This window comes from Rhamphochromis longiceps, linkage group LG4, assembly GCF_057381845.1.
Source record: "Rhamphochromis longiceps isolate RC_006_pf linkage group LG4, R_longiceps_female_GT1.1, whole genome shotgun sequence".
Taxonomy (NCBI): Eukaryota; Metazoa; Chordata; class Actinopteri; order Cichliformes; family Cichlidae; genus Rhamphochromis; species Rhamphochromis longiceps.
The window spans coordinates 30787315-30802817 of NC_140560.1; the positions used below are offsets into that span (position 1 = coordinate 30787315).

The 15503-nt window shown below is 39.7% G+C and overlaps 2 protein-coding genes across 4 annotated transcripts; one reads left to right on the forward strand and one right to left on the reverse strand.

Annotated features, from left to right (window-relative positions):
* Positions 1–367: 367 nt before the first annotated feature.
* Positions 368–9228, reverse strand: LOC146672010 (peptidyl-prolyl cis-trans isomerase FKBP10-like). 3 transcript variants are annotated; one of them, XM_085404461.1, is made up of 11 exons: positions 9122–9228; positions 6452–6622; positions 5593–5738; positions 5317–5506; positions 5077–5222; positions 3524–3713; positions 3267–3412; positions 1846–2035; positions 1490–1632; positions 1239–1402; positions 368–1116 (listed from the first exon to the last, which is right to left on the reverse strand). In XM_085404461.1, exons 1-11 carry the CDS (start codon positions 9211–9213, stop codon positions 931–933), a joined length of 1764 nt encoding a protein of 587 aa, XP_085260587.1. In that variant the 5' UTR covers positions 9214–9228; the 3' UTR covers positions 368–930. The 3 variants fall into 3 exon arrangements, with proteins under 3 accessions (XP_085260587.1, XP_085260589.1, XP_085260588.1); XM_085404463.1 differs by lacking the exon at positions 6452–6622; XM_085404462.1 differs by lacking the exon at positions 9122–9228 and having other exon boundaries at positions 6264–6591.
* Positions 8380–14404, forward strand: p3h4 (prolyl 3-hydroxylase family member 4 (inactive)). Its single transcript, XM_085404464.1, has 7 exons — positions 8380–8950; positions 9794–9943; positions 10051–10222; positions 10305–10433; positions 10524–10669; positions 11175–11258; positions 13498–14404. Exons 1-7 carry the CDS (start codon positions 8504–8506, stop codon positions 13645–13647), a joined length of 1278 nt encoding a protein of 425 aa, XP_085260590.1. The 5' UTR covers positions 8380–8503; the 3' UTR covers positions 13648–14404.
* Positions 14405–15503: the final 1099 nt, after the last annotated feature.

Genomic DNA, 15503 nt, shown 5'->3' on the forward strand with positions numbered 1-15503 from the left:
GCTTTATAACTTGGCATCTGGGTCTCCAAGCCGTACATGATGGCAGGCATCACTACACTCTCGCTGCTGCCCTCCTGTCACAAATCACCGTCAACCTCAATCTCCAGCCACTCCACCCTGCACTCTTCTTCAATTCTCTTGTGCATGTTCAAAAAGTATTTTCTTTGTTGGTCTAATCGTCTGCTGACGGTGTGGCATAACAGTTTATGATTTGTCCTGTTGTCCAAAATAATTACCTATTTATTTTCAGCTATGCCAGAAATAAAACTACACAAACACAGAGGTGGGCAGTGCATTTGCCTGAGACACCGGGGCTGTTGTGCAAGGCCAGACCAATTGAGTTTAGCTCATTGACAACACACAAAGGTTTTTTGTTATAAAATATTTTATTGTACATTGGTACACAGCCACAAACAATACTGTACAACTAGTGTTTTTTGTAATCATTTTTATATTAAGATGAAGGACCAAAGGTAAATCTAAATGGCTAAATCAACAGCAAATCACATGACTTTTGTAACAGCTGGACTATTGTGGAAGTTGGGCCCTGCCCAGATTCTTGGTAAATGACATGTGCCTTCCTTACAGATCTTTTTTCTTCCATCAGCATTTTAAAAAGCGCTTCTGGCCACAACATACTGACCATGTTTTTGACATATCACAGTTATAAAAACACTGGTGTAAAAGTTATTAATGATGGCTGAATCTCATATAGCTGCTTTGGGTTCAGAGTTTTGGTAAACAGATGTTTTGTATGGAAAATACAATTTTTCCAACTACAGGGCGAGTTGTCTGAAGTGAAAAGGCCCAGTAGATGAGAAATGAGTCCTGAAAAATTCAGAGCTGTTCCACAACACACTAAAACAACAGCGTTACCTCAGCCATTGCACGCCTGTACTTAATCACCAGTGAAACACGTAGATGTCCTCTTTATAGCTCATCTCTTGCTTGTTTGGACACGTCATCCTCTGTAACCGTCAGTTCATCTTCTACGATCTTGCCATCTTTATTACGGTCTTGATTATCAAACATGTCCTTAATAATGCTGTCGGCATCAATCCCCGGCCGAAGACGACCTTTGCCTCCTTGAACCTGGAGCCTGATGAAGACTGAAAACTGGAGAATATTGGAGGAGTGTCTAAGTTATAAAACATTTTTACTGTGTGCAGCAATGTTCCTTTATTTAAAAAAAAAAAAAAATTAGAAGGAAAAAAAGTCATTTTAGCTTCTCTTTTTACCTCCTCAAGGGGGACCTGTTTGTCTCCATCAAGGTCCATAGCAGGAAAGAGGGGATCAGGGCCATCCCCGACCCACACAAACATGTAGCCTTCAGGTACACCCTTCTGAAGCTCCACCAACTCCAACTCAAAGAAGAGCACTGCACTCCTTGGAACTCCTCCGGCTGGAGATGCCATTAAAGAAGAGGAAAATTACATGAAAAAGAACAAAAAATAAATAAATACTGTATCTGAGTTTCTTGATGACTGACCTTCATTTTCACCATGGCCAAAGTGGGGAGGGATGACCACTTCTCTCCTCTCGCCTACACACATGCCTCTTAAACCTTCCTCCAGACCCAGGATCACATTATTTGCTCCCAGAGTAGTGATAGAAAGTGAATCATACTGGTCCCTGCAAAGTGATTCATAACTATTTTTAACAGAGAACATTTAGGAAAGAAAAAAAAAAAACCTGGAGCCATGCAAGCATACATGCTTTTGTCATAAAGACAAAGATGGTATGAATTCGAGGCCCACGGAAATCTGTCAGACAAGGAGCCAGCAATGATTACATGCATGAGGTGGAGGGTGCAGTGTAGCAGAGTGAACAGCAGAGGGCGCTCACGAGGTGTACAGCAGGGTGCCGTCCATCAAGGAGCAATTGTAGCGGTACTGAATCAAATCGTCAGCTTCACTTCTCATGTTACACTCCTGAGGCTTATGGGTAACTTTGATATTGACTGGATCTTTTGGGTTGTGGAAATCAATGACGTGAATGTCAAAGACGAGCACAGCAGATCCAGGAATGAAGTCTCCTACAAGATAAAATGAAAAAACAAAACAAGAAACATGACATTTATACACATAGAAGTACAGACGCATGCGTTAAAAATACTTTGATAAAAGTTGAAGTACTGATTCAACTTCTTTACTCAAGTAAATTGAAATAGTACAGGACCTGAAATGTATTCAAACTAAACAAGTAAAAAGTAACTCTTTTGAGGATGTTTCTATGAGCTATTGTTGTGCAAAACTAACTGAACCTCGTGCTATAGTAATATAATAAAACAATTAATAAATGAGAATACAAACTTTATTTCAGTCTGAACTGTAATTCTAAAAATTGTACTCAGCTTGAATCAGTTATGCAGAACACGAGCATTTAAGAAGAAAAGCACTATTTTTTTGTTGCATACATTGTAGACGATGACTTTGCCTCCACAGCTTAACAGGGAAATGAGCACAGTCAGGATTAACATGGGATTCAGCAGATGTGGGAATGCTAAGATTGATTGTAGTGGTTCAACGTGGGGAAAAGAATTACAATAATTTCTATTTTGGGCTCCAGCAGATTTTCTTTGTGTACAGACTGTGATCAGCTGACTTCTACTGCTGCTGCTCTTTGTTTGATTTACACAACTGAATTCAACAAGCTGTAACCCAACATTTCACAAGCTAACTTCGCTGATTTCCATCCCTTACACTGACAGTATACTTTTTACACTGTCTTTATACTAGATGGTATTCAGTTGCCCTTTTTCTGTAGAGCTAGCTAGATGCTGAAGTACCATGACTACAGAACATCTACACTCGTTCCGGTGATGTGCCAAAAACACTGGCCTACTTTAACCTGACTGTGATGCTATAGATTATTAATAAATTACATGGTTTTACCTCATCTTGTTGTATGCGATACCCCCTGGTGACTGATATACCATTAGATACACTATTGCCTTACATATGTAACTTTTTAGGCTCAAATCACTTTGATGTTTGAATGCACACAGGGACATGGAATAACTCCACTCAAATTCCTTAAACCTAAAGTAACGAGTCTACTTTGAAAATGTAAGGAGCAAAAAGTACACATATTTGTGTGAAAATGTTGGGAGTAAAAGTAAAAAGTTTTCTGAAAAATAATTAAAGTACAGATACCTAAAAATTCTAGTTAAGTACACTAAGTATTTGTATATCACTACTTCCCACCTCTGATGCGCTCACTCAGACAACACTTTAAAACCTCCTATTTGCAGACATCAAACTCACCGACTCCTTTTTCACCATACGCTAAGTGAGGAGGAATTACGACCCTCCTTTTCTCTCCTATGCACAGCCCCTGCAGGGCTTTGTCCATCCCTTGGATCACGTATCCCATACCGATGTAAGTGTTGTAGGTGCTATTTCGCTGATAGCTGTCAAAGGAGAGTGAGAGAGAGCTTGAAAGAAGCTTATTTGGATGATAGCTTATTTACTTTCTAAAAATGAAAAAACAAACAAACAAACAAAAAAACTCTCAAGTGTACCTCGAGTCAAAGAGTGTGCCATCCTGAAATGTGCCATTGTAGTGGTAGCGGATGTAATCTCCAGTCACTGTTGTGCGCGTGCAGCCTTTAGGCACTTCCTTTGCCTCCACGATTACATCATCCTTGGGGTTAAAGACATCAACTATCAGCACCTCGAATACCAGCGTGGCCTGAGGAGGGATCATGGTTCCTGTTGGGAGGAAAGAAGCATGTTCATGAAAGAAAGTTATTAAAAAAAAAATTAAAACTCATTGAACAAGTGACCACCTAAATCCTTTTTTATCTACTCCGATTCAACTGAGGTTTGTTAAATGATTATTAAGACAACTCTAAAACATCCTCACTCACAATTTTTGAAAATAAATATAAAATAAGACAGTGCAATTTAGACAGTACAAGACAGTAAAAGAGATTGAATAACCATCCTGCAGCTAGCTTAGCCTCTGTTACTGCACTCAGCGCTTAGGAAATCCAAACCCACAAGCATTTACACTCCACATCGAAAATGAGAGGACGCATATCTGTGGCCAACACTGGTTACCAGCAAGACAGCCAATTGAATTTGAAAGTATCCATATTGAAGCTTTGCCCAGCGCAAACACCAAATAAGACAGCAAGGAAGGCCATCCAGTAAAAGTCAAAGTAATGGATTTTACTGTAACAAAATTTTGTCCCTACACACATCCTGGTCTCCATTTTTTAAAGTACGCCCAAAGTTTTAGGATCAACTTTCAATCTTTCTGATGCTTTATTTTCCTTGTACTAGAGCAGGAATGTCAAACTGATTTCACATCGTGGGTCACATATAGAAAATATTGATCTTAAGTGGGCCAGACTACTGATACTCGCCTTTCAGTCACTGAAAATAAGTTTAACTAAACATTTATTTCCCGTGACATCTTAATATAAGAAGTGCAATCTCAACAGCACATCTCAGTTTTTCTGTCAGCACTACTCGTTGGGCTTTAAATTGTAAGAAATAAATGTGCAAAATGAGTTGCTTAGTTGCATTGTTCACATTTTCTAACAAAAGCATGTTTTTTTTTTTTTAGAAAATGTGAACAATGAACCCATTGTAAAAAAACAAAACAAAACAAAACAAACAACCCAGAAATTTAGTAGATGGTGAAAAAACAGTTACTTTTCCTGTAAGTTCATTGTTTATCTATTACATAATTACTGGTGTAGTATGAATAGCCATAGGGGAAGTCTCTAACAGGAGGAAAAGCTGTACAGCTTGTGAATATACTAGTAAACAATCATCAATCAATCAGTCATCATAAAGACACTCATAAATGTCCTCTGACAATTTCTCTGAACGTTAGCACACCAAATCCTACACGCAAAATCAGAAATATATATAAAAATACTGATATTTGAATGTGATATGCAGATAAACATGCAGAAAACATATGAAGTTTTAAACTTAACCCTTTAAAAGAAACAAAACAGGTCACTATGATTATTAATAAGAGGTTACATTTTGAGGTTGTCAACAGGTGAATTAAAAGAAATGCCACACTAGCCAAAGACATCTTAATAGTAGTTATTACCGTAGCCATTCTCTCCGTATGCCAGGAAGGGTGGGACGATAATGAGGCGTCTTTCCCCAATACACATGCCCAGAAGACCCTCGTCCATGCCTTTAATGAGGTCACCCTGGCCCAGGTAGGTGTCATAGGTGGCATTCCTCGAGTAACTAAATAAAGAGTTGACAGTTCAAAGTTCCTGATAATCAAAGAAACAAACAAAGAGATGCTTTTCAGCTTCTAATGAAACTTTTGCCCTCTCACCTGGAGTCAAAGAGTTCACCAGAGAGCAGAGTGCCGTTGTAGTGGTAACGGACAAAATCTGATGCTGCAGTTGTTCGCCTGCAGCTCGCAGGTTTGTCGAGAGTGCGGATCTCAACCTTGTCCTTTTCGTTCCAGATATCCAGCAGAAGGACATCGTAAACCAGCACAGCATCAGGAGGGATTATACCACCTGAACAGAGATAGAGATCAGAGTGTCACAAGTCAGCCCACATAATGCCACCAGTAAAGTGCCGTCACTGCTGTGCTCCTCTGCACCTGTTCCTATGCTTCCATAGGCCAGATGTGGAGGGACTGTGACCCTCCTGCGCTCGTTGACACACATGCCCAGCAGACCCCGGTCCATCCCTGCGATGAGTCTGCCCAGGCCGACCTGGCTGATGAAAGCTTTGCCTCGATCATAGCTGCAGAGGCGGTGATGGAGATGAGAGTGAAAAACAGCGTGAACAAAATAAAAATGGGTTGTGATTTTTTAAATTAATTTATTTTATTTTATTTTTCAAGGGAATGGAATGCAAGGGAGGTATGCCATCTACTAACTGCCCGAAACTAACCCGTGTAGATACTAAATCACAGCAAGTAATTGCTGTGATTTTCTCAGCTTCACCTCTGCTGAAGCTGAGATGCTACTGACACGTTTGCAGTCATCACTGCTGCAGTAAACATATGTGAAGAAAAATCCATTAAAAGAACAAATAAAATGCGTGTTAGCTTTCTTTACTTCTGTGCTTACTGTAATAACTTTTTTACTGTGTAAGCATTGCCCTTACTGCACAGTGAACCATTTTTAATCACACAGTAACCATAATTTCATTGAAAGCTAACGTTACAAGCAGTTCGTGGGAACTGTAGTCCTTTTCTATACTAACAATTAGCGCTAGTTAGCTCATTCTGAAGCTAAACTAACTGACATTTCGCTGTAACTTCACCTGGAGTCAAACTTTTTCCCGTCTTCAAAGAAGGTACCGTTGAAATGATAACGAACAAAATCTTCTATTTCCACTTCTCGAGGACAAACTTTCGGAATGTCATAACGATCCACGACAACGTCGAGTAACGGACCGGGGCTACAGTTCACAGTCAATAAGTGCGACAGAAGTAAAAGCTGAAAACATGCCAATAAATCCATTTGAAAAGCTGCTCAGTAGAGTGAGAGCCCGTCTGCCCGCCGGTGATGTGGTTCAAGATGTGGAACCGATACAGCAGCAAAAAGTTGACGCTGGTCTGGCCGTGAAGCTCGTTTAAATGACATAGATGACTTCCGGTAAGGGATTTCAAAATAATAGTCCTCCAAACAGAGAAAAAAAAAGACACTTTAATATTCAATATAAAAGTTGATAATGCTTATTTCAACTTTTTTCCCCCTGTAAGTCTAACTTACTTTGTGTGACATAAATAATAATAATTATGATAATAATAATATTATTGTACATAAACTATACAGATTTGAAATATTTAGCATGTAAAGTACAAATATACTTGATTTTATCTGAATGCAGCCTTCCTATATACTTCTTACACTCATGTCTGGTTATCATCTTCGGGTATCAATAGGGAAGTATGGATAAATAACCACATCTGCTTTGAGAGATAAGTGTTAGCCAGGAAAAGGGACACTTCCGCTTAAAGTGGGACCCTAGGTCACCCTATTTGTCATTAACATTACAGATGTATAATGTGAACATTATGAAAGTGTGTGAAAACTGAAAAAATAAGATTGTTTGCCAAGTGTAGAAACTTCCAGATATGCGGTCTGGCTGTTAAGTGGCACCGTGTGTTCCAACCCTGAATGCAGCACAGCGCACGATCTGAGACACATACATAATTTATTTCTCATTAATAATACTTTATATTTTTTAATGTGGATGGAAAACTAAACACACTTCCGGCCTTATCCCATCTCCTTCAGGCTTGCTTGTCGTATCTTTCTGGTCCTGTACTCCAGAGAGGAGCAGGAGGGGGAGTGGCCCCGGGGCCCCCACCCTCTTTCTAATGGAATCTTGCAAACGTGTAATGCCTGTCCCAAAAGGCCCGGCTCTATGATTTCAGCTCACAAATGAAACGAGCCTGAATTTGTAATCCCGTATCATCTGGTGGCACATTTCAGGGAGGCAGGCTCATGCAAGGAGTCTTCTACGGTTTAAATAGTTATTGCATCCTAATAACCATCTCATCCAGACACCCCGAAGGGCTTCTAATGGTAACTGCAAAGATTTTGAAATATTGCAGACACGGAGTTCAAATATGCCCACAAGTCATGTGTCAACTATGCGCATGGATTTTTAACCTCACTAGTCTCAGCTTGTCCATTTGCTCGAAATGTCAGCAGAAATCAAGAATCTTCAACTCATAAGACACTTCGTATGAACATTGATAAATATTCATGTAAATTAAAAAAAAACGATTAAAGTAATATTACATCTGGTTTGTTTGCATCTTCTGCGTTTTATGTGGAAAACATTGACCCTTTTCTTCCCAACTCATTCTGTGACGTCTGTGTCAAGCCCCCCAGAATTAACAAGAAATATACCGGAAGTACTGAGCTCTATTTTCAAGGTAATTGCCAAGATTGCATTTTACCGACTGCCAAGCTGCATTTAAAACCTTATATTTTTTAAAACCGTTATATTTTGGAATTTTAAATAAACGAAAAATACTCCAACTTGTAGCGAACCGGATGTTTCTTAATGATATTTATAACAATTAATATTAATTTCACAACCACACTTTTAAACTAAGAAAAGCAGGTTAATCCAGACATTCTAAAAATGCAGCCTTCCAGTAGCTTTTACGCACAAAAACATTAATTGTCATGTTGTTTAAATTGTTTACTTTTTTTAAAAAATGAGACTAACTATAAAAATAATATGCACACACGTACTGTGTTCTATATTATTTATCTTAAACGAATATGTATGACCGATGCCATCTTTTAGAAGTAAATACTGTACAGAATGAGCAGAAGACAAGAGATCAATATTTATTTATTTATTTTGATGAACGCTCATTAAAGCTTTTATTCTGAAAATCTTGACTAGATGTTCGCGTTTTCGTCCCGTGTTTTTTACAGGTATCACAGACATGAACGATCCCTGTTAAAGTAAAGAAGGAGGTCTCCTGAGCCATTCAAAGCACTGACAGACGGCTGAGGGAGCCTGTGAAGGTAAAGATGCTCACGAGAAGCTTGTTCCTGGCCTTCTTCTTCGTTATTTTTGCGCCGGTGGACGCTCAGTATGAGAAGTACAGCTTTAAAAGTTTCCCTCAGAAGGACATCATGCCGCTGGAATCCGCGTACAACTACGCGATGGAGCAATACGGAGCGCAAAACTGGGCAGAAACTATCAAGTTCCTGGAGCTGAGCCTGCGGCTCCACCGGCTCCTCCGGGACAGCGAGGCTTTCTGCTGCAGCAACTGCAGCTCCGTCAGCCGGGACAACGACACCCTGTTCGAGGATACCAGCCTCCGCGTCATGCGCCACATCCTGCTGAGAGCTGCTTGCCTTAAAAAGTGCAAGGCAGATTTTCCAGTGTTTAAGCTCACATATCCACGGAGAGATTTATTGGAAACTTTCGAGAAAAGGATACCTTATCGTTACATACAGTATGCATACTTCCAGGTGAGACTAAGTGTGGAAGTGAGTTCACTGGGACTCTGGGAGTGTAATGCAAAGTTGGTGCAGTACTTAAGCACGGCATATCACAAGAATATCTTACGCGTAACGGGAGCATTCATTCAACAAAAGCGTCTGCAGTTGGCTTCTCTAGACAGGCTGGCTCGTTTTACTTACCGAGAGGAAATTTCTAGTGGGTTAGCTGTGGAGTGTAATTTCGCCACTACTTTGCTGTGCGCCCTCCTGCTGGCCAAGCAGCAGTTGAGCATGTGCCACGTCTCTTCCAGTGTTCCCCTAAAAACAATCCCCCTATTCTTCTGTCAGAGTGATGGGGGGGGGGGGGGGGGGGGGGGGGGGGTTACTTAGTCGGCAAGATCTTTCGCGTAAAAAGTGTGCGTAAAAGTATGCTTGGTCATTAAATTGCCTCCACACTAACAACATCCATGCTGTGGGGGAAATTAATTGAACGTACATCATCAGAAACCCTTTAACTCTGAATCCTAAAAGCAGAATATCTGCTGTGCCCCCCTCTTTCACTCAGAGATTATTCTGCATATTTATTTATTGTTGATTAACCCTCCCCCAAAATGATACCTTTTATTATACTTCAAACTAACAGGGTATACCGACCCACTTCCACGAACATCTGTCCAGATCTTTTACCTGACTCTGGTGTGTGATATCTGATATTATCACTTAGTTTCCAACCACTGCATCTATCAGCTGTTTACTGACTTATCAAGAAATGATGTGCTCTGACATGTCCTCTTTTAAAAACGTTTACCTTAAAAGTAAAAAAAAAAAGTATCTTCCTGTAACTCCAGTGCCATGTGTTACATTCTCCCTCAGCTTAACAACTTGGAGAAGGCAGTGGCTGCAACTCACACTTTCCTGAAGAAGAACCCAGATGATGTCCTCTTAACAAAGAACATGAACTACTACAAGACACTGTTTGACGTGGAGGAATATCTCATTGATCACGAGGAGCAGCCATATGAAGTTTGTACCCTAAGCACTGTCGTATTGCACCAATGAGAGGTCTGATGTTTGAGTTCTATGGGGTTTTTTTTGTTTTTTTTTTTTAAATGAATCTCTTTACTACACAGAGTGTTTTCTTGAAAAGTGTGACGCTCTACAACAACGGAGACTTCAGCAACAGTGCTAGAAACATGGAGCAGGCCATCACACAGTACTTTGAAGTATACAACCTCTGTTTAGCTGGCTGTGACAGCTCATATGAGATTGTGGAGTTCAAAGATTTCTATCCCAGCATGGCGGGTAAGAGGAGAGTCATTCAGGAGCAGTCTAAATTCAGATTATTTGAGGCAAAATAACATTTTCTCCTTCTTGCTTCCATCAGATCTCTATATAAATGCTCTGAAATGTAAATTTAAATGCGAGGAGAACCTGACACCCAGCGTTGGAGGCTTCTTTGTGGAGAAGTTTGTAGCTACTATGTATCACTACCTCCAGTTTTCTTATTATAAATGTAAGAACTATTACCAAGACTTTGGCTTTGTTTTGCAGAGATCTGTGTAATATAATGGGTTTTTTAAAACATGTATTACTTTGTTTCCAGTAAATGATGTAAAGAACGCTGCTCCGTGTGCAGCAAGTTACATGCTGTTCGACCCCAAAGACCAGGTGATGCAACAAAATGTGGCGTATTATCGCTTCTACCGGGAGCAGTGGGGCCTCAACGATAATGATTTTGAACCTCGGCCTGTGAGTAAAACAAAAACTGTACCAGTCTTCATTCATCGGCTCTTCCAGGACTTGAGCGGTTTAGCTGCAGCTCATGCAGACTGGATTGTTTGGAAGCAGCAGGCGGTGCATATTGCAAAGCAGGAAAATGGTAGCATGAAGCGGTCACGGCGTGAACATTAACACAATTTCAGGGTGGTAATTAGAAACTTGTATAGTTGTGTACGGCAGGTATGTTTTCCTGTCTTTTCTGCAGGGTGTAAAATTGGCAGCAGCTGCAGTGCAGTTTATGGGCTAGACCCATCTGAAGCTGGTCTAGCCTGTAAAGTTCTTTGCATCCTGGTTTTAAATACATGTAGTGCTGCTGTAAACACATGAAGGCTTCTAAACTTAGAGGAGAAAAGCCAGTAAACAAAAAAACCAGCTAGCCAAATTTGTCATTCAGCTCTGTGTTGTAAAACTGTTTGTTTGTTCCCACTGGTTGCTTGAGCTTACACAAAAGCTGATGTCCCTTTAACTTTTCCAGGAGGCACTGAGGTACTTTAACCAGACGACCAAACAGAAAGAAATGCTGGAGTTTGCTCTGAGCTACCTGCAAACAGACGATGAGGTATGTTTCTACACTTGGCTCAAAGGCTGATGTTGACTAATGGCGCACTGTTTTTAGACAGCATGAGGGCTTGAGCTTAAGCGTCAACGGAAATTACATTAATTCCTTTAAAGAAAGAAAAAAAAATTATCTGAAGGACTAATCTTTATACAATATGGCATTTAATTAGCAGCATTAAACAAACCGAACTGTGGCACCAATTTAGCAGAGGACAAGCTATAACAAAATCTTTTGCCAATGAGTTTATGTTACTTATTGCTGGTTTCAAACCTTATCTAATACAAAATGATGATCATTTTGATAGATAGACTGCAGTCTGAAATATTATAAGAGAGAGACATGGTGCAAAAATAATTCTCACTGAAAATGCCGAACAAGGACCAAGTCAATCAACAGCTCCAACAGGAAATGTCTCAATCAAGCACACACACAGTGGAGGTTCACAATAGTTTCAGCACATTCCTCTACATTAGAATTGTAAAGACTTGGATGAATGTACGCTACCAAATGTTGTTCATACATAGTAATATAGCTTATAGAGGGGGAAAGCCTTTAAAACCTATTTTAGGCAAAGACTGGGAAAAGATTTATTTATTTCCTCAGTAACTTCAGTTTGCCGGTCAGATCCAACACTCTCTCATGACTTTTGGTTTCAAGAAGCCAAGATGGCTAGAAGCCCAAACATCAGTGCGACGCTTCAAAACCACACTTTACAAACCAATGGGTGACGTCACAGTGGCTATGCCAATCTTTTTATATGCTGCTACAGTGGCAATGCACTTAATTTACAAGTTAGGGATAGTCCAGTTTGAGACTCTAAATATGTATTGTTTTAAATGTCCACTAGGAAAACACTGAACGCTTACAGTCTGACTTCTATACCAATTTGACATTTTCTTACAAAAACAGTAACTATAAATGTTCATCTAAACTACAAAGAAATCCTTTGTTATAATCCAGCTACTGGTATACAGCTACGATGATCATATCTGACTAAGCTTGCAGAGATAATTATCTCTGAGATGTTTTTTTTTTTCTTTTAACAACAAAAACAAAATTCCACCGGTCCCCTTTGTGCTGGAACAGTGGCTGAGGTATCAGACGCAGATGCCTGAAAACCTCAGCAGATAAAATCCAAACTCTCTGCAGGACTACAGAGGATAAAAATAAGTCTTTGACTTGGAGGATCCAGCTGGGGTTTACTGTTATTGTTTTTCAAAATGCAAACTTCATATCTTCTTTAGGAGTGTAGACCTTTACTTTGGGGGAATTAACCAACAAACTAAATGTAGAGAACACAAAGGAAAATAAATCGGAGGATGAAAGGGAGAAACAGGGGTGAAGGCTGCGGAAGAAGGGGTGGAGGGGGTTGTCTTCCGGCAGCAGTGTGTGGTATGTGGCTTGGAGGTGTTGGCCACTGAGACTGTGCCACATCCATTTAACTCAGGCCGGCTCCTCCCAGCTTCACACTGCCTGGACCTGAGAAGGGGAAAGGAGGACTGTGAAAGTTCAGGCTGAATTACAGGGTGCAAAAGTTGACAGATTTACAGACATAAGAAGAAGAATGTGTCAGTGAATCTCTGAATAGTACTGTAAGTAAGGCTATGTCCACACTAGCCCAGATAGATTTGAAAATGGCCTTTTCATCTGAAAACACTCCGCGTCCACACTAGTGTTTTCAGTCGTTTTCACAGAGTTGTGCATCCACATTGAAAGGGCCGAAAACGCTTAAGTTCCATTACTGCACATGCGTGAAACACAAGAAGATTCAGCCTGCCTCATTTCTGTCTGCCGTTTATTTACTTTCCAGCTCATTGAAACGTTGCAGCAAAATGTCGAGGAAAAGCACCAAGTTTTTTGCAAAAGCGAGTGAGAATTAAAGAATTTGAAGAAAAGCTATCTGAAGCATGTACAAACTGATATTAATCTTTAATAGGGCTGTCAAAATTGAGAGCAAACAAAACCACTCCGCTACCTTAGTTTAATTGGTCACATGACTGTATCACATGACTAAAATGCGTCATCGTTTTCGAAAGTCTCCGTTTTCGCTGTCCGCACTGTGACGCTAAAGCACCGTCTTCAAATGTATTCGTTTTCGAGAGCGTTTTCCTTCGGGGAAAGTGTGGACGGGAGGCCAAAACGGAGAGAAAACAATGCGTTTTCAAACGCAACAGTGTGAATGTAGCCTCATTAAAGAGTTTTCTGTTAATTTGTTTTGTTTTTCTCTTTTACATTTTAGGAAGTTGTAAGTCCAGAAGAAATGACCACCTCTCGCTCAAACCATCCTGACACTGAGTTTGAGGGTATGGGGGATTATGAGGAGTCCCTCCTGGCTGATTGGTGGCAGGAACCCAAAACTAAGTGGGACACTGGAGAAGTCATAGACTGACATCTGTCTTTATCTTCGAGCAGAACACTTTCACATCCAACTCTGTCCCACCTCCCATGAAAACATGCCCAAAAAATGATGAACCATCTACAGACAAACATCTAGATTCCTATCAGTATTATGCAAAAAAACCAAAAACACAGAGCCCCCCTGGTGATTGATTGTGGGGATTTCTTTTTTTCTGTTTTTTTGACAAGATTAAAATTCACAGCCTTGTTAGTGCATGCACAGCCATGAGTAAATGACGTTTGTGAGGTGAGAACAAATCTTAAATATGCACGGTAACAAAATAGAAAGCTACTTTTGTTATCAGGGAAAAATCATGAATATATTTGGATTTTTTCACTTTGTTATGTGAGCTTTTTCTCTCCCCCTAATCTCCCAGAGTGAGAAGCACCCTGTGTGTTTAGGGCCCTCTTACTGCAGGATATCAAATTTCATCCAAGTTACATTAACTCAACCCATGCTTCTTGTCATGGTTTATCTTACCGGGGGGCTCTGTTTTAATTTTAACTTAGTTGGTTATTAAATGGACACAATTACCCATCATGATGATCAGTATGAAAGACTAATCAATCATTGGTCTCAATGCTGATATTTGCCAATGACTTTTCTACAGTTTTTATTTACTGTTATTTAATGAAAGCTGTGAGGTGTGATATAACAATGCTGACATGGGGCTTTTATGTTGTTATTTGTCATCCACCAATAAGATATTGGTAATAAGATGCTTTTAATTAAAATAATTTAATGTGTTCTTTTTGATTGGAATCATACATTTTTTAAAAATAACTACTTTAATAAGCTCAAATATACTTGCATTGTAAAAACTATTTTGATTACATTACTACTCTAATCAATTTATTGTGGAACCAAGTTTGATTAATATGGTGAAGATGTTTGATAAATTAAATTTAAGGTTTAAAAATAATGTTTTTATATTGCAAATGTATTTGACGCTTGATTTAAAAAAAAAAAAAAAAGACAATGTAGAGGTCGACCTGGTCTCTTGAAAAAATGTAAGCATCCAGTTTATATTATAACATGGGATTTACCCTATAAAAAGGCAGTTAATCTTATTTAGCAAGGACCCAAACCACAAAAGCAAATGAAAAAAAATCTCATTGAAGATCTGTGGCGACTCTGGGGACAACAGCGGAGCATGAAAGCAAGATGTGTGGGGCATTTTTAGATGTACAACAGGAAGGCAAGTGTTTGGGATGTAGTTGCGCTCATGAACCTGAGATAAATAATCACCATTTAGCACAAAGCTCTTGCTGCATGGTTCACCCACTTTGCCCTCCATGTAGAGTAACGTGCAAAAGTCTCGAGCCACCCCTCATTTATTCAGTTTGTGTTAGTAAAATGGGAAAGAGGAGCAATTTATTTAAACATGCAAAGGCAAAGAAATGGAGTGTAAAAACATTTTCTATACGATCATGGTTTTCTTCAGCACATCCTGAACTTTCTTATAATTTATTTAAGTAGTGTTCAGAAATAGTTCTCAAAGGACATTCAAAGCTCTTCTTTGGAGCTTTGAAACCGTTAAGCACCAGGCATGAGGAGCCTGGTGCATATCTGGTAGTTTCCTACTCTGTGTTTTTTCTATTTAGGTAGGCTTTTACTACATTGGCAGTGTGTTTGGGATCTCTGTTAAACAATTAAGCTCTTTCCAGATGGTATTAAATGATGGATCAAAGTCTGATGGCATTTTTCTTCCATTGTAATTCCATCAGTTTTGACAAGATCCCCAACACCACTGGCTGAAATGCAGCAATAAACCTTGACAAAGCCTCCACCGTGTTTTACAGATGACTCTATCTCTCTTGACCTCCTCTGTGCACATTGGTAATAAT

Excerpts from the sequence above, each read along its gene's own strand:
- LOC146672010 (XM_085404461.1), bottom strand. The coding sequence starts at position 9,213 with ATGCTCAACTGCTGCTTGGCCAGCAGGAGGGCGCACAGCAAAGTAGTG. Across the intron at positions 2,036-3,266 it reads GTATGGTGAAAAAGGAGTCG|GAGACTTCATTCCTGGATCT; the intron begins GTGAGTTTGATG and ends TTTATCTTGTAG. Across the intron at positions 1,633-1,845 it reads GGCACCCTGCTGTACACCTC|GGACCAGTATGATTCACTTT; the intron begins GTGAGCGCCCTC and ends ATCACTTTGCAG.
- p3h4 (XM_085404464.1), top strand. The coding sequence starts at position 8,504 with ATGCTCACGAGAAGCTTGTTCCTGGCCTTCTTCTTCGTTATTTTTGCG. Across the intron at positions 8,951-9,793 it reads TACAGTATGCATACTTCCAG|CTTAACAACTTGGAGAAGGC; the intron begins GTGAGACTAAGT and ends ATTCTCCCTCAG. Across the intron at positions 9,944-10,050 it reads ACGAGGAGCAGCCATATGAA|AGTGTTTTCTTGAAAAGTGT; the intron begins GTTTGTACCCTA and ends TTTACTACACAG.